General features: G+C 35.3%; 2 protein-coding genes across 6 annotated transcripts in view; one reads left to right on the top strand and one right to left on the bottom strand.

Moving 5' to 3' along the window:
• The window catches only part of LOC136036882 (protein obstructor-E-like), a 76,914-nt gene extending 57,160 nt beyond the window's left edge, over positions 1–19,754 (top strand). Inside the window, exons 2-5 of the mRNA XM_065719227.1 lie at positions 504–695; positions 9,812–10,006; positions 14,955–15,162; positions 19,215–19,754. Coding sequence (XP_065575299.1) covers positions 504–695; positions 9,812–10,006; positions 14,955–15,162; positions 19,215–19,398 — 779 coding nt within the window. The 3' untranslated portion in view covers positions 19,399–19,754. The remainder of the gene's footprint in view (positions 1–503; positions 696–9,811; positions 10,007–14,954; positions 15,163–19,214) is intronic.
• LOC136036884 (uncharacterized) overlaps positions 1–23,565 on the bottom strand; it is a 104,719-nt gene that overhangs the window by 71,859 nt on the left and 9,295 nt on the right. For 4 of the 5 annotated variants that reach the window (XR_010619801.1, XR_010619803.1, XR_010619805.1 and 1 more), the window contains exon 3: positions 9,762–10,025. The exons of the other annotated variant lie outside the window; for it this stretch is intronic. The gene's annotated coding sequence lies outside the window, so the exon portion shown is untranslated. Of the gene's footprint in view, positions 1–9,761; positions 10,026–23,565 lie in introns of those variants that run through there. 5 annotated transcript variants of the gene reach the window in all.

A 23,565-nucleotide genomic window follows, 5' to 3' on the forward strand; every position in this document is an offset into this window, starting at 1 on the left:
AACGAGCGACATTAAAACTCAAAACAAACAGAAATTATTCCGCATATAAAAGGGAGTGTCCCCTCCTCCATGCCTCACTCTTTATGCTAAAGTTCTAAATTTTTCAAAAAATAGAGCTATATTTATTGTATCTACCTTTATGTTATGAAAACAGCAAGATTATTCACAAGTTTGGTGCTATGGATATATTGGCTTCATTCGAAAAGTTGCATTCGAAGTTCAAAAAGGACATGGTATTTGCCCAGCTAACCTGGGATTAGGATCCATTTCATCCTTTTATACTGTTATTCTGGTCAGACCTGGCACCAAAATTTTCTTTGTCTTATTGGAGTTATTTACTCCAGTTGTTTTACATTTTTGTCAGAGTGATATTTCTAAGTTATTTTATGTACTATCTTTTCTCCTTTAAAATAGTTTACTCCGTTTGCTTTTAAAATATGGTTAAACATAAATTATTAACTATTATATACTGAAGAATTTTAGTAAACTCATTTTTTTTTCAGTTCAAATCGAAAAATGCGAGCCTTCGAAAATTCCCTATAAAATTGCTGACGATGAATTTTGCGACAAGTTCACTCTCTGTGAAGCTGGTAAACCAACTGAGATGTCTTGCCCAGATGGATTAATGTTTGACTTTAGAAGAGGAAAGTGTGATATGCCCCATGTGGTAAACTGTGACAGCAGAACCAAGACACGTTAGTATTACTACTTCTTTTGTTCTGAGTGAAAATGTAGCTGCCCGTTGTTCCTCGGGATTTTTTTTAGTGACATTTCTTATGCTTGTTGTATCATCAAGGATGTAAGCAAGGGGGATGGGGGATTGGACCTTGCACCCTTTCCGTATAACCCAAGATATAGTTTATTCAAATTATCAAACGAAGTTTTTTTCGTTTTTTTACTATTTTTCGTTATTTTTACTAAACTTCGCAGTAGTCGAAGTTTTTTTTTACTATTTAGCCCAAAACCAAAAACCTTTTTACATTATTGACCATCTGAATTTACTACTACTGCTACTAATAACTCACCGCAGCACCAAGCCACCTGAGGCCAACACAGCTATGCACGCTCCTTCTCCATCCCAATCTATTCAAAGCCTCCCTCTTTACGCCCTCCCAGGAAGTTCCCATTTCCTTTAAATCTTTCTTTATGACATCCTCCCACCCCAGACGAGGACAACCTGCTTTCCGTTTAGACCTGGAAGGTTGGCCGAAACGAACAATCTTCGGCAATTTGTCACCCTTATCCGCGGAACGCACCATAGCCATCTCAACCTTTCTTTCATTATAGGCTTAGAAAGCGGGATTGAACCACATTTTTTGTAGAGCCTATTGTTTGAAATATGGTCAGTTAGCCGGGTGCCCAGAACAATTCGTAGGCAATTTATCTGGGAAACAACTAGTAAATCTTCATCCGCTTTTCGGAGCACCCATGCTTCAGAGCCGTATTTGACCACTGTCACCATTGTTCTTTCCAATAATCTAATCTTGATTTGCAGATTTATCTTCCTATTCTTCTAAACTTTTTTTAACCGAAAAACTACCCTGAGCCATGGCTATTGAACCTTTAACATCTTCACTGCTCCCACCGTCTTTATTAATAATACTACCAAGGTCAGTGAAGATTCCAACTGATCAATCTTTTCGTTACCCAACTTCACCTTTTCATTATCACTTATTCCTAGCCTTAGTGACTTAGTTTTCTTAACGAAAGTAAAAGAGTTCAAAATAGGGATGATACCTTTTTATTGACAGTGAATAGATATAAAATTATTTACTGGATATTTTTACTGCTGATGATGAACACTGTATATGTGTTCGAAATATCCAGTTAAATAATTTTATATGTATTCACTGTCAATAAAAAGGTATCATTCCTATTTTGAACTGTCTTGCTTTCGTCATGGAAAGGCAGTGTGGTCTTTGAAGTTATCTACGTTTTCTCAACATTAATTTTCAAACCTATTCTAGCACCCTGAAATCGCAAAACCTCTAAAAGTTCATTCACTTTGCTCATACTTTCATCTAGAATGCTTAATTCATCAGAATATTATAAGTCCAGGAGAGTTTTTCCTCCCCATTTGATTACGTGGTCTCCCATTGTCTTTCCTGTGCTCCTTAAGACAAAAGTCCATCAAAATGATCCATATAAAGGAGGATAGAACACAACACTGCTTAACTCCTGATTTAACACAAAATCACCTGCTATCACCATTTCTTACCTTAACAGCAGCAGTGTTTTTCTCTTGGTCTTTTCGTTGATAATATATCAAAAATAACTATTCACGCTTAAAAGTCCCCTTGGTCCGCTTTTTACCTGTGTTTACCTCCCATGATCTACGATTTCTGGCCTTGAAAGGGAAATCTTAATACAAAAAGTAGTTCCATCTGGGATTGAACCAGGGATTTTCTATGTATTAAGAAAACGCGATAATCCCTACGCCATAGAACCATGGTCATTCGAGTGCAAAAACACTCAAACTCCCCGTTCAAGAGACCGCTTTACCGACACTCTCTAACCACACTCTCTGCCAAGTCTTATGTTGTATTACTGCAAATACACTGAGTTTGTACTTCCTTATGCTCCTCCTCCAGAAAATTCACTCCTTCTTTGACCAAATTTCACCAATCTTGCGGTACTTTTACGGACAAAATTAGCACTTCTTCGCTTGCAAAAAAAACCGTTTTCGAATTTTAAATATCTTTATGTGTTGTCTTAGGTTTTTATTTTTAATCTTCCCTTGCTCCGTATTTTTCATTATATTACCCAAACGTACTTCGATATAGCTAGATATTATAAGCGGTCAGATGAATATGTGTGCGAGTTCTGATGCGAAATTTTCAGCTTTTCCTTTTTAGTGGAGGAAAGATACGAAAAAAAAAAATGGTCAAACCTCGGGGAAAATGCAACAGAAATTTTTGTACACCAAAATGTTCAGAAAAACCAGCTTAATCACACAAAAAAATCCTCCTGAATCCCCCTTGCACAAGTATCCCAAATTTGCCCTTGAAGGGGAAAAATGAGGGGAAAAATCCGGCTTTTGTGTTTATAAATATTTTTGAATTTAAACAGTCGTTTCCTATCAAATCAAGCATGCCGACTCAAAATCTGAATTAAGATTTTCCTTTTTCCGTGCCATAATGCCCATTTCCACCCTTAAAGGGCGGGGGGGACTCGAAATTAAGAGGTTGTTGCATTATTTGGCCGTTCCCTATGGAATCAATTGCGGTGAATTCGAAAATGAAGTTAAAAATTTGATTTTACGTGGTCAAGTACCTCATCTTACCTAAATCGGCTGTGAAAGTTGACCTACATGAACTAGTTATTTTAATCATTTGCCAGTTGATTAACCATTTCCTATCAAGCTAGGAATGGCGCCTTAGAATATGAGTCTCGAGTAGTTTAATTTCCAACCAGCATTCCAGACTCCCCCTCCAGTTTGCGGTTTCCATTCCTTAGTGTCATTCTTTAGGTGATCTAATCAGTGGGGCCATCTAACATAGTACTTGCTAGATAATTGGCATATTCAAGGCTATATAGCAACCAAGGACTTTTGTTTGCTTAACAAATAGTGGTGACACTCATGACAGTGAATGGGAAGTTGAAACACCCAGGCACATCTCTGGCTTTTTCAGAAGCTCACACATGAGCTGGTCACAAAAACAATACACCAAAAGCTACCTCATACGGGAAAGTCGAATATTCGTTTTTTGCCAATGATTGACCACAACCCAAGCGGTATCTCTTGCGTTTATTCTACACTTATGCATGCTAACGAGCGCGCTAGTCGAGCTGGAAAAACTCTAGTCATTACCTATGACCAACCACTTTACTGGAAGGCGAAGTGTGTCGTCGATGCAGAGCCTGCCACAAGTGCTTTAAGAAATGCTATTGCTGTCCCAGGTGGATTTCACACACACATGGGTTTCCTAGGAACCATTGGCTTCATAATGGCTGACTCAGGACTTTTGGAAATCCTAAGTCAAGTATACGCGCTTGGCACTGTGCGTAGTATGATATAAGGCAAAGTTGTCTCTTGTGCTGTGCAAGGCCATGGTCTGTTGGAGGTAGCCCTTTATGCGAACCTTTTATCATCATAACTGGATAGCAGAGCGTTTGATGGCAATGACATGCTACCAGAATCCCTTGAAAAGGCAAAACAGGTGTACGAGTCGCTCCTTGAAGGAGATACCATCGACGAAGCGCAGGTGTCGGAATCAGCAGAGCTTATCTATGAAATAGTTCAAAGTGCAAAAGAACGATTATCTGAGTCCAGAACTCCCCGTCTTTGGTTTCAGTATCTGGACCTAATTGGAATCCTGAGAAAGAACCTGAGAGCTGAACGAAGCGGCAACCTTTCAAAAGTGCAGCTTTACCTGCGGGGAGTGTAAAGGGGCGTTATGTGCTAATACTGCAGCAAGACATTGTGAGGATGATAACGAAGACGAGCAGGAAGAAGAATTAGCTTTAGGTTGTGCTTTACAATCAAAATATTCTTGTGATTAGTTTACCTGAGTTCTAAATGTTCCTTTTTATAACCGATTGATCTAAAGTTTTGATCTCGATTAAAGAAGTGGTTTTTCAAGATGCTATACTTAGCAACCCCTCATATTACAGTCCCCTTAGAGGTGGAAATGAGGTAAACAGTTTAAAAAACTGCTTTTCGACCACATATCTGGCAATACGGTAGGGGTATTGGGATTCGTCATACTTGATTTGATAGAAAACGACAACTTAAACCCAAAAATACGTCAAATAAAAATTCCGATTTCTCCCCTTCGAGGGGGGGGGATTTCGGGTAGTTGTGGAAGGGAGATTCGGTGGGATTTTTTTTTGTGTGATTAAGCTGATTTTTATGAACATTGTGGTGTAAAAAAAAAAAAAATTATGTTGCAATTTCCCCGAGGTCAAACCGTATTTTTCCTCCACTATTTGTAAAATACAGAATTTTGCTTTTTTCTTCAGACTGACTGGATTTTCCTCATAGTGCTCGTATTGAATCAGGAATCATAAAATAGAGGGGAAGAATCATTTAAAAATGAAGCTCTAGCACTCCTCGTGAAAGAGGAATCCTCCCAAAATAGAATCCTTGAAAGTGTGCAGAGAGAAAAACGAAATTCTATGGTTTTGACCGCTATTCAGGCTCTTCTGACACTACTTTCAAGAAATTACGCAGAGGGCTGGGCTCCCCAAGCCTGAAATTCCAAATTTCTCCAAATTTCTGGTTATATCTGATTTGAATTAGGAAATAAACCAATTTTATATTGCTGGCCCCTCCCTCTCCTCGAAAAAAGATAATTATTGCAAGCAAGCCATACATTTTGATATAAGCAATTGGCGCTATTATTTTAGCCATAATACCGTTTTTTAAGCATATGGGGGATCTGCAATAGTCAATTGGGTTTGTTTCAAGTGATCTTTGGCAAAATTAAAGCAAATAAACACAAATAAATCCGATTAAAGCAAAAATTTTATAAAAAATGCCATAGGCAAGCCCCCTTTCTAGGTGTATGTGACTTTTTTTACTATACTAGATAACTTCTTTAACTTTACTAATGAGTGATAGCAAAAGAAGGTAATTCCAAATAATTGTATTGTAAATAACGTAAAGACATTTATTTAATATTAGGATGGAAAAGGATGATCTATGGGAGAAATTAACACTAGTAAATATTAGCGCTGTATGCATATTCTTTTGAACTAATCCAACCTCAATGTTTTTAGGGTTATCAGCGACTGCATGTTTTTTATTATGTAATTTCGGTTTGTCATGTTTTTTTTACCTGGTAAGAAATGAAGAAATTGTTACTTATACTCCTGTTTTGAGGCCCGGACATAGGTGTCATTCAGAGGGGGGGGGGTGACTCCCATTCCCCTCCAACAATTCGGAAAATATTATAGTTTATTAAATAAATGTAAAAACCATTAGTGGTGAAAAATTGGTTTATGTGCTCCCTGGTTCATTTTTTTTTGCCAAAACACAAATTAGGACTAGCATAAAAGATACATTCGAAATTAACTTTTCATTAAATTATCGTCTAAGCGGCAAGAATCGCGACAGCGCTAGTTTTGTTTGGATTTAAATAGGGTAGGGTAAGTGCACAAAAGAGCTACGTCCTATGCACGCCAGGTGCTGAGAACTCGCCAGTGAGCCTCTGCCATAGGACAGACGCGGAAGCAGGACTGCCAGCGTAATTTAATGTTTTTTTCATATATTTGTATTATTATGTATTGTGTAAAAATTTTAAATTAACTGAGCATCGTCTTTGCTGAATAGTAATTTTTCTTCGTTACTGCTTAAAGCAAAAAAAGTAATTAAAAGATTTAGTGAAGGCCAACGCCACCTTTACTTGTTTAGAGTTAAGTTTTGGGTATTCATTATACAATGAATTCACAAATAAGTTTTAAGGCACCTTAAAACACATTTAGGCTTTTTTGTTCCATTCCTTCCAAAACAAATATTTGGCTGTGACCCCCTCCCTTTCAAGGAAATAAGTGTTTCTTGGAATATTCAACTCTATCCTACAGTCGTGACGCAAACCAGGGCAAACTTACTAAATACTACTTATAAATTTTGTTATCAATTTAGTTTAGCCAACTGACTATATATATATATATATATATATATATATATATATATATATATATATATATATATATATATATATATATATATATATATATATATATATATACATATATATTTGTGGGACAAAAAAAGATTGTCTTAAATGGAGTGTAAAATAATACAAAAAGGAAAAAAGAAAACAAACAAGAAAGCAAGAAAAAACAACAAATCCACAATAGCCTACACATATAAACTAACAAATACACATTAACTAAATATATACAACACATGAGGCACCACAAACTAAATTACGCCGTAGCAAGGTATAAACTATGATTAGCATCCAAGCCCGCTGCAAACCGATCTTTTACCCGCTGAAGTGGTTCTGTGAGACCGTATTTTTTCACAACATGAGTATTTCTAATCCAAAGTGGCAAGAAAAAACAGCGAATCCACATTAGCTCACATGAGAGATGTTTACTTGGGATCAGGTACCAATTGTAGAATTCATAGCGATTACTTACATTGCTAAGGATTGGCGATTGGTTTATATTTATTGACAGTTACCAATTATGAAGGTATAATTGTTAACTGTTAATTAAAGGAAACTAGCATTGGAAGTTTGTCATCTAAAATTGATCTGCTGTCAAATGAATCCACAAAAGTTCTGGATTCAGCAATGATGTAATGAAAACGTGATATTTAAGAATTATTTAAAATTTTGGTGTTAAACAAACAGTTGCGTCATTTTTATCACCATCAAAGAAGCTTTACTTATCTAGTGTTTGACCTGAATAAAACAATTTGTAACATTACACAGGTTGAGGTAATTCCGAAACTCCTCAAAAAAATAAAAAACTGAATTGTGTTTTGCCTCCCCCTAACGACACAATCTATTCCCCTTGCCACTTATTTTTTATCTGGGTTTTTGAGGGTTTCTATATTAACAGAAGCTATTGCTCTTGTTAATCCATGTTCAAGTAGGATAAACAAGTGAGACCTACTAGTCAGACAAATAGGAATACTCATATTTTTGGTTTAAAACAAAACTAGTTGTGTCACTACTATCGCATTCATAATTGTCCTACCAATTGACTGTAAATACTATAACATAATATATGCCAGCAGACAAGGCAAGATAAATCTAAAAAATCCCACAGAAAAAATAAAATATGATTCGCGCTTTGATTGCCATTAAAAAATTCCCTTCCTCAACCCATCTAATTTTCTCTTAGTTTTTTTGTATGTTTCCTATAAAATATAATAAAAGTGAATTAAAATGACAAGTGTCCCCAAACGCATAAATGTGTTGATATTTTTTTTTGTCATATTTGTGCTGCTTTGACGACTTTTGTCAATGAATACTCTTGAGGTAAAAATTTGCATTTCGAAATTTTCATCAGAATGTAAATTAAAGTATCAAGAATACCACAATGGAAATTTCAAAAAAAGTTTAAGCATCTAAAAAGCTTGGCAAATGGGGTCGGGTCGGGCCTTCCGAAATTTCAAGATTTTTTTATAATTATCCCATTGATTATCATTGTTTTTTTTTAATGAATTCTGAAGTTTATAAATTTATTACCACCCTTTCGTTGAGTCAATGAAACTTAATTTTTTTTGGGAGGGGGCTTAGTAAATATTTCTTATCTTTCTAAAATAAAGTTAATTTTATAAAATATTTGCTAGAATATAAAATTATTTTGCTTACCTCTGCCGTTCCCCTTTTAGAATAAGTTTTCTATGTACGTGACTGAACGGAAGCATTGCACCAATGAAGTTTTCACATACTTTTTTTTTCTATATAATTATTCTGCTATAAGACTACCAAATTAAAAAAAAAAATAATTTTAAAAGATGCGCTTGAATTTTCTCCCGTTTTTACTTTCTAAAATTCTACAAAATTTAACGATAAGACCTTTTTTCCAACAAAAGTGAAAAGCAAAACCTTAAAACTTAAAATATATAGAATTATCCTTAATATGAGTCGTTCCCCTCATACCACTGATCTTTTCTTTCAAGTTTAATTTTTTATCTTATTATAAACCTTCGAAAATTTACTTTAAGCAATAACATTTTTACCTGCCACGATCTGAGACAGGGTCAGATCCAGGGAGAGCGTGAGGGGAAACCCGTCCTCCATCCCAAGATTTTTTGGCGCCCTCATTTCTTGTTTTTTCTTTTTACTCTCTTTTTACAATAAATTTGTCGATTGGTCAACTATTGCCACCTTTATCAAAATGAACAAAGGTGTCACTACAGTACTGAGAGACAGTTGGTAGACAACAACTGACTATTATCAACTGAATATACTTGAGAGCAACCTCAAAATTTTAAACTGAATCATAAGATAAATTATAGCATAATTAAGTTGGGACCTAGGAGGAAAGCAGTGGCTTGTATTTAGGATTATTTGTGTACGCCTTAAAGTTTAGTGTCATTCTTTACTGTCGTTTGAAAAGTTTAGGTTTATTCTCTATTCGCTTATAATTTGATCTGTGATTTTTATTAATAACATATATAAATGTTTCAGTGAATAATGGTTCTTGACAATGAAGTTTTACATTTTAGTACATCATTTTTATTCTGCATGTGATTATTTGGATTTAATTGTTTGCCGAAAAATATTATTAAATTAGAGGTACGGCTTCAATTATAGTACGATATAGCACGGTTTTCAATTTTATAATAGAGGCCACAAGGCTTCAATTTTCATTAAATTAAAAATTAAATCCCAAATGAGGCTGAAGAGTGAGAATGGGAGAGATGGTGGTTCAAGAATCCAGCTCAAGTTTAAAGTTACTTATCTTTAAAGTTCAACGTTTCTCTCTACTTTTGTGTAAAAAGAAAAATCTTCTGTACAATTTTAGAATGATTATTACCTCCTGAACCCGTCTTCTGCACCTTTATATTAAACTATCTCTTGTAAGAATTGGTTGCAAATTCTCTTTATCGACAGAAAAATTGAGCACAAAGAAACAATTAGATCATCAGTTTTTCAGAACAAGGCGAGCGTTAAGTTGAAATTTGACGGCTATTTTTAAATTTAGTCTAGTGTCAGGTCCCTCTATCTCTCTCTCCTTCTCTCTTTCTCTTATTTTTTACTCTCTCTCTCTCATTCTCTCCTTCTCCCTCTTTTTTCTATCTCATTCTTTTTTCTTTCTTTCCTGTACGACTATTAAATTATAACTTTCACGGATAGCTTTTAGCACTTTTGTTTATTCTAAAATATGATCTTGATTATTTTAGAAAATCCAAGATCTACGCTTAACTGTCCAAGAGAAAACGGCATGTTTGAAGTTGAAGGAACATGCAATCAATTCTATCATTGTACAGATGGCAGACATACATTGATCACTTGCCCAGAAGGTGTTATTTTTGAGCCAAAAGTTGGTGCTTGTATCCATCCAGATCTTTCCAATAGGAAAAATTGCAGTGCCGCCGGTAAGTCGTTCATATAGAGCTGGAGAAAAATACCGTATCAACACTATACAGTACCCAACAATACTTAATACAGTACCCAAAAGCAGCAATGCACTGATTCCTGTAGGTTCTAGGGTCATATAAAGCTAGAATTTTTAACCGAGAAGCATAGCAGCCATCAAAACATGAGTGCGATTAAAATTTCTGTGCTTGATAATTAAACAAAACACTACCCAAGAAGTGAAATTAGGATAATCCTAATAAAATAACTTTCATATAACCTTTAGTTTATATAATAATATAATTTGGGCTATATATTTGCATATTAGGGGGAGGGGGTTAGTAAAGTATTTTGGCACACCCTTAGTGTAACCTAACCTAGCCCCCCCCCCCCCCCCCAATGCGCAAATATATAGCCCAAATTGCATAAGTCCAATACATTCCGTCACCCGTCATTTGTATTTGTGGCTCTGAAACCGGTTTTCTGAGATCTAATCGAAGCGTAATTCAAATGTGTGTCGCTTAACAAGTACCAAAGTTTCTTAACTGTGATCATGTTTTTTCACCAAAAACCAAAGAAAATGATTCTAAAACGATGGATAAATTCTGAATATTTAAAACCGTAATTTATCTTTTCACTGTACAAGTTTACGAATTGGCCCCACACAATATAAATCGCTGAGTATCTGACGTATCAGTACATTTCGAAAGTTTTGTTACTAGGATACGATGCCTCAAAGTATCGGTACCAAGTATTACCTAGATCTAAGTTAATAAATGTTAAATTAGTATTTATCCATCATGGACAAATGTTTTTGGTTATTCTACATAAATTTTGCGATCGAGACTAGATTTCATTTGAATTTTGATACTTTTTTTTTTTTTTTTTTTTTTTTTTTTTTTTTTTTTTTTTTTTTTTTTTTTTTTTTGTGTTGGGATCATTTCTCAATGCTGATGGATAAAGGATAGTGAAATGGTTTTAATGGTTGGAAGGGTAGGGGGGGGGCGGCTTGGCTGTGTAGAGCATTCAAGCTTCTCTCTCGCTCTCTTTCTCTCTCTCTTTCGCTAATAAATATCAGACAGTCAGACAGTCATCCCATCTAGCTTATGCCCACCGCTTAGAGTACGGATGCTTAAAGCCGTTGAATGGTTAGACTGTTTCCTTAGCGGCAATCAATTGCTAAACATATACCAACAATGTAGTTCCTTTCTTTTGCCCATGTTCACCGCTTGAGGTACGGATGCCTTCAAGCCGAGGCTAGTTAGACCCATTGTTCTAGCGCTAGGCCATTCTAGCTATAGGCACATACCAACACCATATACCTCTTTCATAGGGTATTTCATTAAGCCTATGTTTGCCGCGCTTAAAGCACGAATCCTTAAAGCCGTCAATGGTTAGACCATTGCTCAAGTGGTAGTAACCATCCGCTTCACACATACCAACAATATACTCATTCTCATTTGGGGTTCCCATCTAGCCCATGTCTACTCGACTTTTTGTAGTCAATTACAGACAGTTGAAATTTTTGTTTCTCGCCCAAATCCCTTGGCTTATAAATGCAAGTTCACTTGCATAAGAGTCGAGGCAGATTGCAGGAGGCCCTTGTAGGCCTTGAATTGGACTCGTTATTTCCATTCATATTCATTTCTTTGGCGGGGTAATCAGTTGTAAATAGATTGCCAAATTTGTCAATATGCTGCTTCCCCCTTTCTGCGACCGTGAATTAACCTGAGAGAGAACCTCCAACAGGTTGAACCCAAACCACCGTGAATTAGCATGAGAGGGTTGACTCTAGTTCAGCGTTGTCGAGTGATAGCCAGAAGAGGAAAATTTTCAAGTAATTTAACCCGTAGTCAACCTGCGTGTGTTCCCCAGCGAGAACCTCCAACAGGTACGACTCTAGTTTGAAATTTGTGAAGGGACACACATGCACGGAAAGGTGTAGCATAAATGGCAGACAGTAACAACGGCAATCAAAGGGATAAAATTTACCCTTGACTAGGCTGCCCACTTCATTCAACAATCTGTCTTGGCTTTTTTCTACAATTGGCCATGACTTCCACTTTTCTCCACAACTATTCCCTCTTTTTTAAATTCAAAAATCAACGGATATTATCAAATATATCAAATATATCTATCAAATCTATCAAATATAGTTGATTTTTCGTTTATTATTTGAGCAGCTATTTAGGAACGTCCACTGATGAATTTTTTCATTCCCATATAAGTGTTTAAAAACCCTTTCTTTTGTGGTGGGGGGGGGAGGTTTATGGATTTTCAACAATATATTTCCTTGGCCGTTCATTTAAACATTCTAAAAGAAATACTACAATAAAATTAAAACACATAACATGACCTCAAAAAAGCACAGCTCATGCGTGGCATAAAAATACAAAAAAAAGAAACCAATTAAGTAAACTTTAGAAAATAACTATTGGACAGATGGGCTATTCTAAATCGCTTATTCATTTTAAGAACTAATGACGATGGAGATTATTTTACGGAATATCCAGCTTGATTCTACTGCCTTGCGCTACAATCAAAGAAAAATTAAGATGGTTAAGCCATGTTTAATAGATCATTACAAATTAAGAACATTGTGCTTTTTAATCATCTACCTCGAGTCAAATGAAAAGCATTTTGTCTGGTGCGACAAGAGGGTGTGAGGGAGGATTTGAAGGAAATTGTAGCTTCATGGTAGGACTTAAAGAAAGAAGCTTATAATAGTTAAGGGTGGAGGAATGTGAACAGCTGTGTTGGCCATAGGTGACTTATTCCCAATAGTAAAGAATACGGCATTGGACTTTACAGTTTCTACCGGCAGCACTGAACTCCGTTTCTTGACCCTTTGGCCAGGAAGTACAATGGGGGGGGGGGGGTGTCAACTATCCTGTGCTTTCACACACCCTTCCTGTTTACCTTCCCCAGATTTCTCCAGGTACCCATTTAGAGCTGGGTCAACTCTGGCTGAGCTTACAGAGTCACGCCCGTCCCTAACTGAATAATTGGGTACACTAGGATTCGAACCCTCACCCTCTGGGACAAAAGATCCTAAATGTATAGAGCTAAATGTATAGATAATCCTAAATGTACAGAAAAAGTATAAAGCTAGAGAAAAAGTTTCGTATAGAGCAGGAGAAAAAGTTTCAGTAGCAAATGCAAAGCATGCTTCACCATCAGCCGAATCTATAAAGGCTCTTCAGACTTTCAATCGGGAGTCTTTAGGAGAAAAACTGATCCATTCAAGTCATGGAAGTCTCGCAATATGTGTCTCAGAAATATGTGTATGAGGTGATCAGTTCCAAGGCTAGCGATTTAATCAAACACTTGGGGTACAATATATACATTAAAAGAATTGTCTTTTTATGCAATTTCTAGTATGTAAACTTCATTGAGTTTAATGTACCCATCAATAGCTAAAGAACCTAAGAAAATTTGCATGATTTTCGAGAAAGGGAGAAACACCCCAAATAAGTTAATGAATTTTAATGAAAAGCGCACCATCAGATTCAGCATATTATGGAATCCTTCTGTAAAGGTACCAACCTCCCATCTGCAAAAACGTGGAATTTTATATTCTTTGTCAGAAGAAAGATCACGGATATGTGTTTATTTGTTATTGTTTCTTTCACTAGTGCGATCGTGTTTTCACGAGGCGGCTCGTTCGAACGAAAATTAATAATTCTAGAGCCAAAGTAATCAAAGTAATGATTACTTCAAAGTAATCCAAAATACTGGGGGGCAACTAGCCCCCCTCCCATGCCTTTTTCACCCCAAGTCATCAAATCAAAATCTTGATATATCCATTTTGTTCACCATGTCTGAAAGATCAAATAACTGTGCCACTAGAGATGACATGAATCCCACAACCTGGAGGAAAGGTGTTAAGTTCTGAATTTTACCTGTTATCTACGTATAATATTTTTTATTTGTAAGTAAACAAATATTTTTCGAAGAGGGAGAATTCTCTGGGGGGATTTTCTACGGGTGACGATTTTTGACGGGCAGGGAAGTTTCTGGGAATGAACTTACAAAGAGGAATTTTACATGGGATAATTTACCGGAACTATGCAAAATTTGTCCTACTTTCTTTTTGTCGATTCAATTTTTCATCTTGAGCTTTTTAAGAGCCAACAATGTTGTTATTTTATTAGTGGTTTTTTAATTGATTGCTATGATGTTGACTTTCGAATGCATTGAAAAGCTGTCTCAGCCTTGAAACAATTACACGGGTATTTTTATTAAGGGGAGATAAATGGGGTAAAGGAAGGTACAAATTTAAAATAACGTCGGCAGATTATGCAGGGATTGTAAGAAACTTTATTCCAAGCCCAAAGAAAATTTGAGATTTTCAGAGAGAACGGAATGAGCAAAAGTTCTGTAATTCCAGCCTTTTTACTGAGTAGCCTGGAACTGCCTAACGGACAACTACGAATTTGATTGGGAATGAGATAATTGAGTAAACTTTTAAAAGCTGGAGAGAACATTTTTCCTTCGTCACTTCCAGTGTATTCCATACTCTAACTGTTTCTCTAACCGATAAGAGTCCCAGTTTCCTTTGCTTGAATTGATGCATATTGTTGCAGAGTCTGAGGTTTCTTGTTGCTGTTGTTATTTGTGGCATGTTGTTACATCCCTAGTGAATGTGTTGTTTGTATGAACTCAATTTTTTGTCGTTTCTGGCTAAAAAAAAGTTCTTGTGTGTGTGAGTACTCTAACAACCCACTATGGCTGCAATGTTTTTCAATGTCAACGTTGATTCCCCCAAAAACATCAAATAGCATCAAAATATCAGACTGCAAATACGGATTAGCAAAATTGTATATTATTTTCTTCTGAGAACATTAACCTTTTTTCCGAGAGGATGGATTTTATTAGGGAAGCACTTAATTTTCTGTAGTATTTACTGCTTGATTTTTTTAATACACAGATAATTCAATCTTAAAATTTCTGGCCCTTTTTTTTTAGAAATTCTATCCTTTGAATGCCCGAACAGACAACATCGATTCCGCCGTTTGAAATTTGGAGACCACGACCGTTTGCCACATCCAGAGACTTGCCGTATGTTCATCATGTGTCTCATGACTGGCGAGCCTAGACTTGGGGGATGCTCTATGGGATTGGTGTTCAACCCTAAAACTGGTAGATGTGACTTACCGAAGAACGTTAAGGGATGGTAGGTAACTTTGGTTACTTGTATGATTTTAGCTCCTACTTAATATTCTTCTAATATGTTTGTCTGACACTCAATCTTAACGAAATGTACCTAATTTTAATAAAAATATAATACTTTACAAAAAATTTGGGCAAACACCAAAAACAAGAAGAATAATAGGGAATATCTCAAGACAGTGGGAAACAAATTAGAATGAATATTTCGACCCTATGTCCAAGGGCTGTCTTCAGCAATATATATCAATGATTAATAAATTATTTCATTTCATTGCTATTACGTTTCATTGCAATTTAATATATAAATTGCAATGAAACGAGGCAATTCATTGAAATGAAAGAAAATGATTTAAAAACACGTTTTTAATGCCAGCCTTGCTATTTTGGCTACTGATCTCATAGGTCTATTTGTGACAGGTTCTGTGTTAATATCTATTGTTTTTTATAATATTTCGTGAGGTCATTTTTAATTAAATATGTATATAGAGCATATGAAGTAATAATTATTTTCTAACTTCATATTCTTCAAATAATTTACCCCCCCCCCCTCCACCCCCTAATATGGAACTATATAGCCCAAATTATATATTTTCCATCTATTGTGTTACTTCTCTTGTCTTGTCTCACGTTAAGCTGAAAGAAACTAACAAAAAAACCGGTTCTATGATGCGTCAATGAATGAACAACTTGAGTGGTAGGGGCTATATTATACAAGTACTCTTTGTTTTTAGACTCCAGACAAGCCCTTAGTTTACAACTCAACGTTGTTTCAGGACATCTGTTGGTTGCCAAGTCTTTTTTTAGGGGCAGAGAAAGTAAGCCTGTCACCAAATCTTACGGTGGGTAAGATCAAACCCTTGACACTGTACTGGCACTGTTACAATGGTTTTTAAGCGTCAAAAGTGATAAAAAAAAAAAGTAACCTTGGAAGACAACTACCCCCCCACACACCCTCTTTTCCCCAAATGTATCCAATTCAAATTTTGTGTTGGTCATTTTGTTCAAAATAGAACAGAGGTCGAATAGCTATGCCTTCAGGGTTGACAAACAAACCTACATCCCGTGGGCAAGCAATGTAAGCTAAGAAAGTTTTCTGTTATAAACTTGTAAGATTAATTCTTACAATGGAAGAAGTGATCGTATAAACTTTGGAAAATACTCATTCGATTTAAATCTAAAGTTCTAGTTCTATTTCTAAGAGTCAAGAGTGAACGGAGGGCCACCGCCCCCCTCCCTGCCCCCTATTTTTCTATTTACTTACTATGAAAATTTTGAGATACCCATTTGGTTAAAAATAATCCAAATGCCAAATAACTATAATTTTGTATGTGACATCCCCCAAAACCTCAGGGAAAGGGCTTTAAGTTATGCTAGCTGTCCATTTTTAGCTTGTAAGCTTTTTGATGGAAGAGATGGCCGTATAAACTTTGGAGAAAGTTCATTCAATTGAAAATCGAAAATTCATGTGCACTTTCAACAGTCGAAAGTGGTAGGAAGGTAACAAGCCCTCCCTCAAACCCTCAATCCCTTTTGCTTCCCTCAAATGTATCCGATCAAAACTTTTGGTATCAGCATCTTCCTTTAAAATAGTAGAAAAATCAAATGACTATAAATCTGGGTGGAAAAATTCCCCACAGCCCCCAGGGCAAGGGCTTTAACTTGTGCATGGTGTCTATAGTCAACGTATAAGGTTTTTGTGGAAGGAGTGGTTGTACTAACTTTGAAGGGGGCTCGTTTGATTGTAAATTAAAAGTTCTATATTCTTTGTTAAGAGTCAAAAGTTATCAAAAGGCAACCATCCTTCCTACCCCAACCCTTTTTCCCCCAAAATACATCTTGTCAAAATTTTGAGACACCAATTTGGTTCTAAATAGTTGAAAGGCTAAATAAAAATGATTTTGGGGTCAACCTCCTATCCCAGCTCCGAGAGCAAGGGCTATGAGTTATGCAAGTTGTTTATTGTTACTTAACCTATCTCTATTTGTACTTTGATACCTTGATTTACTAATTTATGGGGCAACTTTTATTTACAGGGAAGGAGCTGTAAGTTCTGCAAGTTGGTTATTGTTACTTTGATGCTTAAATTACTTTCATCTTTATTTACTTTGATGCTTTTTTACTTTCTATACTTTGATTACTTTGTTACTTTGTTACTTAAATTTACTTAAATTTGTTATTAAAATTGTTACTTTGATACTTAGATGGAACTTTTATGTTTAAAAAAAAACGATTTTAAGGAGAATATTGAAAACTTAACTTTGGAAATAAAAAACAAACAGAAATTAATCAAAAAGAAAACTTCCCGAAAAAGAAGTTTTCAAAGAAAAGTAAAAGCTATATTAAACTTAAGATCAGCTGAAACAAATTCCTTAAATAATTCAAACTCAAAACGACCAGAAACTAGTGTTAAAGAATTAGTGAAATCATAAACGAACAGAAATTGAATAAACAATCATAGCAGACAAACACATAACAGGTGCTAACAAAAATGAATAAATAAATCTTAAAACAAAAAAACTTAAATTGAACATGCAAATCAAGCCAAAAAAGAACAAAAATCACTACAAAAAGAGTTTGGCTACTGTCCCCTTCCCTAACTGTAAAAATCTAAAGCCTACTACGTTATTGGCCCTTTTACGAAAGCTGTATGTGGCTTAAACAGTCTTGCAAAGAACTAATAAAATTGAACGGAATAGTTGATACATAATTATATTAATTGTTGAAAACCCATCAGTTCAAGATTTTATTTTATTGTTATTTTTATTTTTAATGTCGTAATTAGGTATTAAAAAAGTTCCGAATCTGGCAGTAGCAGAATTCGACAAAATTTCAAAAGCTGCTGGCACTTCAGCACAATTTGTGTTTTACAGCTTTTCACAAAGCAAAAAGTATTTTTATATGTAAAAATTATATTTTCAGACAAAATCCGCCAACGAATTTGAAAACTGTCAAATAGTATTGCTACGTTGCTACCCCACTTTTTGCACTGCGGGTCGTAATAATTACTTGAGAAAATATTTGTGTTATAATTCGTTTTCAGTAAAGCGCCAATGTCGCAGTAGGCTTTAGACTTTTACAGTTAGGGATGGCGGCAGTAGCCAAACTCTGGTTTGTTGTGAAAACTAGATGTGTCTTGAACATATCTTGAAAAGAAATAATAAACTTGAAAGGAAGGTTTGATATATAATCATGTTAATTGCTGAAAGCTCATATTTTCAAGATTTTATTTCATTTTATTTTTTATTTTTGTTCTCAATGTTGAAATAAGTATAAAGGAAAGTATTTCTGATATATTCGTTTTCAGTAAAGTGCCAATGACATAGTAAACTTTAGACTATTACAGTTAGGAATGAGATTGTCTATTGTAGATTTCTTTCTTCTTTTTTGGGTGGTATTTCAGTTAATGGAGTTAAGCAAACGGTAATGGTATCAAGTCTAAAATAAGGTCCTAATTTCTAAAAATAGAAGGCCTTGAAAAATGTATTGAGCTTTAAAAATTTATTATGTTTTTTCCAATCCTGTTGTTGGCAACCAGAGATATAAATGTTGAGCTAGTAATATTTGTTGCTAGCGAGCTTTAAAACATAAAAATAAAAACGATTCAGAGTTCAAGCCAAGTATAAGTGCCAAATCCACTTTTAAAACGCATCCATTGCCAATGAATATTATCCAGAAATACAAATGTTGCATTTAAGAACTTCTTATCAAAACTTTATATCAGAAAACTAACTATCGCTACCTCGAAAATGGTCGAATTCACATCGTCAGAATAAAAATTAGAAAATGCTAATAAATTAAGACGAAAAATATATAACATCATATTCTAAGACGATGGAAACAAAAATGGGATCATAAAGGACCATATATACACATGTGTGAGAATAATGTGGCTAAAAATATTTTTAAGACGATTAGAATCAATCTGAAGTTATAAATGGATCATAAATAAATTTGCGTGAGAATAATGAGAGCAATTCATCTTCTATTTTTAAGACGATGGAAACAGGCCTTTAAAGTTTTTTTTAAAGTTACTGCTTACAGACTTTTAAATTACAGTGAGAACTTTTACGGAGTAGAGGAAGAAGAGGATTCATCTGAAGCAGGTCTTCCTGGTTTTGGATCGTTTGTTGATGATGGTGTGGCAGCCAGCAAGGACAGGGCTGCTGAACTTATAAGTGAAGGCTCTCGCCCTGAAGGTAGACAAAGAAAAGTGATCAAGAAGATGAAGATCAAAGCTTAACATTATAAATTTGTTTGCGTTATTTTTAATTTGAATTAAAGTCTATTTTTAATTTTTCTGAGTAATATTAAACAGTGGAGACTGGCAATGTCATAGCGAAGGCTGCATCAAACATTTGCTGACGGAAGCACTCGTTTGATAAAGGGTAAGGAAAAGGGATGAGAATTCCTGGCTTAAGGGGATTTTCGTAAAAGGTAGTATCTGAATGGTAGAAAAATACCAGTCGGGAATATCCAATGAAAAGGAAATGGCAACACAGAAGAAATATATCCACTTTAGAACGCAAGTTTGGTTTTTTCTTCTTTGTTGTCTTCCGTTTTTGAAGATCGTTTTCTTCAATAATGAAGAAATTCATCATTGAATTTGTGAATTCAATGCACCGTTTTAGAAGATCATTTGAAGGAGGGTCCATAATTTTTGTTTCTGATTCGTGTCTTGACAGGTCAAAGATCGTTTAATTGATGAATTGACACCCATATCCACAGCTGAAGGTGAACTTAAACACCTTCTAGCTTTTATCTTAGGAATACCAGACTTGCACCCCATATTAGACCTTTTTATAATAACATGTAGTTTTATACCGTTTTCTTACCCCTTTAAACTTTTACTCTCAGTTTTCACAGTTTTATACTTTTATCTCACAGCATTTGCACTTCATTGACAACATATATGTAAATGAAAGTTTCCTATATCCATATATATCCTGCTTTAAATTACAAAAGAAGCTTAGTATTTCTAAAAGGACTTAATGTGTTTAGTATTTTTGCAATAGTTTCCTATTTTTGTTTTCTATTCTTTGTTTGCAAACCTTAATTTGAAAAATTTTGCTGTTCATTTTTTTTTTTGAAAAGCCTTGAGAACTAAAAATGATTTTTCAATAATTATTCTTATTTATTTATTTATCTTTTTACAAACGGCTCAGTGTTATCACCCCCAAAAAATTAGTTCTCGAAAAAATTGAACCCCTAAAGTTTTCTGGGGGGGGGTCTAAAACGCCAAAATGTAGTTTTGGATCAAAATTATTTTAGTCTGCAAGGCAATAAGAATTTTTTTTTAACCACTTTAATCTCAGAGGAAAGTAACATTCCACGTTGAGGCTACCATTCCCTCAGTAACCAGACCAAATACTTAGTCTAGGTGTACTTCTGGCAATAACAGTGACAAATGAGCTAAGCTGTAAATTGCCATGCTCACCAAACTGAAACTATAACTAAAAATTCTAACCCTAAAAGACTAAACATTTTGATCCTCCAGTCAACCTCTTTCCACCGCCCTTCCGTGGAAAGAACCACCGAGCATTGCTTTAAATCATTGTGTTAAATATCCCAATGATGTAAACAGGGGGTTTAAAGATGGCGTGATTACGTGACTTTAAAAGAAGCTTTTTAAATATTTCATATAAAAGCGGTAATATAAAATATAATAATATTTCTTATGTTAAATAACCATTTATCCGGACTAAACAGCTAATTTTGTGACCGCTGCCCAGCAGTATGTCGTCAGAAACGGTTAGTTTTCTACAAGGCATTTGGATAGTTTTACACCCATTGACTATATTAGAGTATTAAATTTATGAGATTCTGTCGCTATTAAGGCCAAACAAAATGGAAAAAATGTAACACTTGGTTTTGATGGGAATTAATCTGTCAGAGTCAACGTGTAGCGTTTGCTTAGCAAAGAGCGACACGTCTCACTTGTATAATTTCATCCTATTTAATCGCAATTTGCAAACTATTGCACCATTTTCAAGATTGAAATTTTTTAGAGACTGCAATGTCCCCTTCCGTACTTTTCGGCTTTCGAGCACTATCATAGCCTCTCTTGATATCAGATCAAAATTCAAAATTGCAAAATTAAAATAGGCAAAATGTGCTTACTGGATGGCCACAACTTGTCCATCCACAACTTGTGGATGGACAACTTGTGTGGACAACTTGTCCAGTCTCTGGGACAAAAGTCCCAGAGACAAAGACACTAAATTATAAGAATTTCCCATCTTTCTCAGAAATATTCTGAGCCTCTGAGGGGATGCATAAAGTCGGCCCATAACCACTCCATTGACCGTCTCCTCTGCAACAAAACTTTTGAAAAAAAAATCGGCATTTTAATATGTTCAAGCTTGAATCGCCTGTCGTGCACAGATTTTCAATCTGTAGGTCCGAAAGTATTTTTGTTAGAGGAGAAATAACTAGGCAAATTTTGGGAGACAGGCCCTCAAATTATGCAAACGGGTCTGTCTTCAAAGGCATAATCTGTTCAAAAAGGTGGTTGGGCATGTTTGACCTTGCTTAAACTAGATTTATGAAGCGGATTGCAATAGCGGTAGACAAAAACAAACTGTTTTATTTTATTCATCTTACACTGTCTTTTTTTCCAGAAAGGTAAGCATGGTTCGCCTTATTTAAACTGGAATCGTGTGAGTGTTTTAACCGTTGTGATAAGAGAGCAAGAGATGGCTCGTAGAAAGTCGTTGCAAATACATGGAAATAAAACGATAAGATACATAATGCCGTATTATTTTACGACAAAGGCATGGACGTAAAAGACACTTAAGAATATATCTAATGCTCACTCGACAGTTGCCATCAGTCACCGTCAACAATCGTCGATGTGAATGAATCATGAGCGAATACGGCCAAGCTTTTATTATCGATAATGAGGAATATTCTAAGATCTAAGTTTAGATATAGGAAGGGACTGCACAGTTAACATGCATTTTTGCGTGAGGATCAGCAACAAATGTTGAAGGGTGAAAGACTCAAGAAAGTTCAAAATTTCAACTTGGGGGGGGGGTCATAACATTTCACAATTTTTCACTCTGGAGAGATCTTTACCCAGGATAGATGAAAAAGGACAAAGGTCTCATTAAAAAGTAATAAAAGTAAAAATACTTACTATAACTCGTTTCATTAAAGCACCAAAGTTACCCATGGCTTTTCCAAGCTAATTTTATCCTTACGTGAGTCACCAACATCCTGTATTTTTCAGAGGCTGTCTTAATCAGTGGGTTCTTTAAATATGTCTTGTGGTCAGTTAGCCAAGCGAGAAAATTAACTACTGTATTGGTTATAACTAGACTGTTATTCCTACAAAACTGTAGCAGTCTTTAGCCATTACTATTTCCCTTTCTTATACTAAATTTACCCAGGCTAGAATACCATCAATCCCTATTTTTACAGACCAGGGTGCTAAAATATCCCAATAAACAGAAATAATTCAGTGACAAAATAAGCAGAGTGTATACCTTCAGTTTTACTAATTCTGAATATTGAATTTAGAACATTTTGTTTGGATAAATAATTAGATAAACTATGCGTAAAAGTGTACTTTTCAGTGCAGCACAGGGAAGACAGGTGGGCCAACCTCACAGAGTTTGGATGGGATATCCACTCTTATGCATTATTGAGGCTTGGTCCTCACTCAAAGATAACATCTATTTTGTTTATCTTCTATTTGCTCTTTGGTATTATGCCGCATTTCAAACAGTTTGATGCTGCCCTTGCGAGGTTTCGGAATAACCCTCTGTGGTTAGTAAGGATTATTCAAATCGCAAAAGAGAATAGAGGAAAATTAGCCTATTTGGTTTTTCGCTACGTATCGCATGGAGAATATAGACTTACCGAAGCAAATTTACAAGCTTGAGACTCGAACACTAGTGTGGATGTGTCCACTTTGCGCAGTGACGTTAAAAAGGCTTACACTGAACTTTTAACTATACCAGAGACGTACCAAAATCTGTCTAGATCATTTCTTGCTCTGAAGGAAAAAGATAAGGGAAAACAGCAAATTCTGTCACCTTAAACTCTGAAATATTCGATTTCTGAACAGTTAGAGGCAACCCAAACTGAATTGGAAAAAATGAAAAATGAACTGATGATGAGCATTAGCAAGAAAGTGACAAAAAAAAAAAAAAAAAAAAAAATATGTCTTCACTTACAGGGTCAACTGACACTATTGTTATTAAAGTTTATGATGCAATTATGCTTGAATACAACACTAAGTTTAAGCGGATTGATCAAGCTATAAAGGGTATACGTAACCAAATCGAAAAACTTGGAAGAAAGAATCGACAAAATCGGAATGAAGTTTGATGATCTTAATCAGGAAAGATTGCTTGACAGTTTGGTGTTCCACGGAGTTACACAGCAGTCAGGGGTGGACCTTCAT

The sequence above is a fragment of the Artemia franciscana genome, chromosome 16 (genome assembly GCF_032884065.1).
Source record: "Artemia franciscana chromosome 16, ASM3288406v1, whole genome shotgun sequence".
In the NCBI taxonomy this organism is placed as follows: Eukaryota; Metazoa; Arthropoda; class Branchiopoda; order Anostraca; family Artemiidae; genus Artemia; species Artemia franciscana.